At 38.8% G+C, this 3,554-nt stretch overlaps 1 protein-coding gene across 3 annotated transcripts in view; it reads left to right on the top strand.

Annotated features, from left to right (window-relative positions):
* Positions 1–3,554, top strand: part of kcnn1a (potassium intermediate/small conductance calcium-activated channel, subfamily N, member 1a) — a 45,746-nt gene that overhangs the window by 15,692 nt on the left and 26,500 nt on the right. For all 3 annotated transcript variants that reach the window (XM_014032749.1, XM_014032748.1, XM_014032747.1), the window contains one exon: positions 2,296–2,714. In XM_014032749.1, coding sequence (XP_013888203.1) covers positions 2,296–2,714 — 419 coding nt within the window. The remainder of the gene's footprint in view (positions 1–2,295; positions 2,715–3,554) is intronic.

Here is a 3,554-nt window from a genome sequence, read left to right as displayed (position 1 = left end):
ATAAATAAATAAATAAATAAATAAATAAAAAAAAGTGAAGTCCGAATGGTAAGACCACAACAGCTTTTTTAAAATTTATTATTATTAACACAACAGTTGAAGCCGCTGTGGACGGTCCACACATTATCATACCCACAGAGTGAGGGACACACTGCGTGGAGACACAAGGACACTGAGCAGAACCAACCCGACCCAAAGTTAATCCAGTAGAACCGAGTTCATGGAGAGGGGCTAACAGGTACCGCTGCAGTTAACAGTTATTTATTATACAACATATTATAGTCGAGATGTGGAAAGCAAAATGGTCCAAAGTGTGGTGTCACTTTACAAAATAAGATGCAGAAACTTCCACCTACAACAAATGCTTTAAGAATATTTGGTGCAAAGACAAATTATTAATGGTTTTAAGTTAATATGTTAGTCAATTTCAAGTTTGACTTTGACTCAGAAATAATCATTGCTTCATAAACCTCTGTGGGAGTGTGTGTGTTTTATTTATTTATTTTTAAAGTACCGATTTAAATACCGTTTAGGAACCAGTACCGTTTTGAAAGTATCGATTTAGCACCAGTATCGAATTAAACCCTTTCAATACCCAACCCTAGTTTTTACACGCAACATTCCCATCCACAAACCATGAAATCAGTTAAAGTAAATAAACACAGATCAACAGTATTAATATATCACACAATTACATGAACCATAATATTTTAAATCACAATTTAACCAACAATACTGATCTCATAATTCTGAGAAAAGTTACTGAGAGTCATAGCTGACCTACATTACAGGACAAATGTACTGCACTATTGGATTTGATATACTCTTCCTCCTAGGTATGAGATACTGGGAAATATTGAGTTTACTTAATGTGGATGGTRTGTCTGCCAATAATAAATCCACCTGCACACATGTCTATGGGAGCTACTTCWGTTTAATTAATTTTTGTCACAAACRTAACTGGTGCTCATATTTCGGTCAACTTCCTTAACCCGTAGTGGTAATAACAGTTTCGGTAACTAGGTATTTCAAAATAAGAGTCATTCAGTACTAGTGATRGGAGGTTTGGCTCTTTTCCGAGAACCGGCTCCCAAAGAAGAGTCGGCTCGTTTGGCTCCCAAACAGCTTTTAACTTATTGTCCTCTGTAGACTCATATTTTATTACTGARCCCGCGAGGGGACGTGGGAGATTTTTTTTCTTTTGCGTTCCCAAGCAATAGTATTGCGTTACCTCGCAATACCTTTTGTGTTCCCTCGCAAAAGTAATTTATCGCTGTTGTGCTGCTGGTTTATTAACAAACTCACATGTTCACTATTAGTGAGTTAGCCTACTGCTTTAATTCAGCTTCAGAATGAATATATCACACAGCCACTCATGGAAGTATGTCATATGCTGATATTTTAACACAGTGCAGCCACGCAACATCAAAGTCAATTTCACAAACTTGTGGTGACACATCCTGTTTTGGTAACTGGATATTTCAAAATAAAAGTCTGATTTAATTCAGTTCATTTACAATATATAATTTTTTTCTATTTTTTTCTATTTATTTTGTATTTTTTTCTATTTTTTTCTATGTTCCATCCTCAATTTCTCTGAAACAAAAGCATATGATGTGATACTTACACTCCCGATGAAATCCCCTAAGTGTTAGCTTTATTTTGATATCAGGGGTATTTATATGGGGTTTTAGGTGTTGAGATACACCCAGTTACATTTGGGCATGATTTTTCGAGCACMAACTTCAAGAAAATATTTCCCTCCAATGTCTTTTGCTGATASCGGGCCTGAAAATGATCTGTTATGTCCTTATTTGTACTGACACAGCTACCAGTCAGTATTATCCTGCACTTCATGTCTTGCAGTTTGGTGTGACACAAAATATTATTTCCTGTTTGTCATCAATCCACAGAAAGAAATGGTTCTCAATCTTATATCTACTCTTGTCTCTTTTTGTTGTTGTTGTCTTTATAGTTCAAACCACAGACTGTGCAGTATACTATTTACAGTCTATGGTTTGTATAGACATAGTCTACTCAGTGTGTAAACCTTATGTGCATGCWCCACGTTTCCTATTTCTACTGTACTTTAGTGTATAATTATCACATCCAGACAAGATCTCAAACCACAAAATTACAGAGTAGTTAAATTTGGAGAACTAACGAGGTAAATGCCATGAAACCAGAAAAACAGGTCACAGGTGAGCTGTTTTATATAACGTGTTCAAAAGAAAGGTTAAAAAGAATAACTTCATTTAACTCAAGATCTCTTGATCTCCCTTTGTTTTTGCACAGCTGTTCATGGTTGACAATGGTGCAGATGACTGGAGGATAGCCATGACATATGAGAGAATCTTCTTCATCGTGCTGGAGCTTTTGGTGTGTGCCATTCATCCCATCCCAGGCCAGTATGTCTTTACGTGGACAGCACGGCTGGCCTTCACCTACACGCCATCTGTGGCCGACGCTGACGTGGACATTATCCTCTCAATCCCCATGTTTCTGAGACTCTACCTGATCGGCAGGGTTATGTTACTCCACAGCAAGCTGTTCACAGATGCTTCGTCCCGCAGCATCGGTGCCCTCAACAAGATCAACTTCAACACCCGCTTTGTCATGAAGACCCTCATGACCATCTGTCCAGGAACMGTGCTGCTGGTCTTCAGTATATCCTCCTGGATCATTGCTGCATGGACTGTGCGTGTCTGTGAGAGGTAAACACAGGACTGTGAAAAATGAATGTTTCAGGGTAATGGCCATGTTGCTTTGTGAGGTACAAGACACCATTTCTCCCATTTCCCTCTCAGTATTACCTTGTTTTCTACCACTCATACCCACAGACATGAGTAGAATCATCACATAGCGAAAACTGTATGTAAGTCATGTAAATAAAGGAAGGCTTTCATTATGAGCCCAATTCCAAAGCGTTTAAACAAACATTGTTAATTAATTCAACAGTCACTTTCACAACTTCTCACTCCATGTTTTTAAAGCTGTTTTAGATGGATTGTCCATAATTCACAAGTGCCTAATTGTTAGTTTGCTGAATGGTTTGTTTTGGTAATGCAGGAATGCCTAACCCATYTTCTCCCCAAAACTGCACATCAGGGTCCTTCTCACTGGGCAGCAGTGATTCATCTTCAAAACAGCAAAGGAGGCAGGGGAAATGAAAAGCTTTCTGTTTTATTCCTCATTGTGCGTTCACTTAGGGGAATGAGATGGTGATACCAGCTTTGATGTTTTGAAATCATTTTTGCGTGGCTGGTGTAACGGGGTCGATGCAGAGCGGAGGACGTCACTGCAGCTCTTGTCAGACCACTGCTGGTGTACATGTGCTACTTTGTAGAAGTATCCAACCAAAGAAACCTTTTCCTTCAACTAGGCCTTCACTACAGATGCTTGGCTTCCTTCTGAAACTTGCTCTGCCTGCTTTTAGTGCCCCAACCTACCCCTTTACTATATCTTTACTACTCGTTTCTTAACCTATCACTAACCACACCCTTTGTTAACCTATCACTAACCACACCCTTTGTTAACCTATCACTAACCATACC

Source organism: Austrofundulus limnaeus, unplaced genomic scaffold, assembly GCF_001266775.1.
Source record: "Austrofundulus limnaeus strain Quisiro unplaced genomic scaffold, Austrofundulus_limnaeus-1.0 Scaffold1528, whole genome shotgun sequence".
Classification (NCBI taxonomy): Eukaryota; Metazoa; Chordata; class Actinopteri; order Cyprinodontiformes; family Rivulidae; genus Austrofundulus; species Austrofundulus limnaeus.
This window is presented reverse-complemented; position numbering and strand designations above follow the sequence as displayed.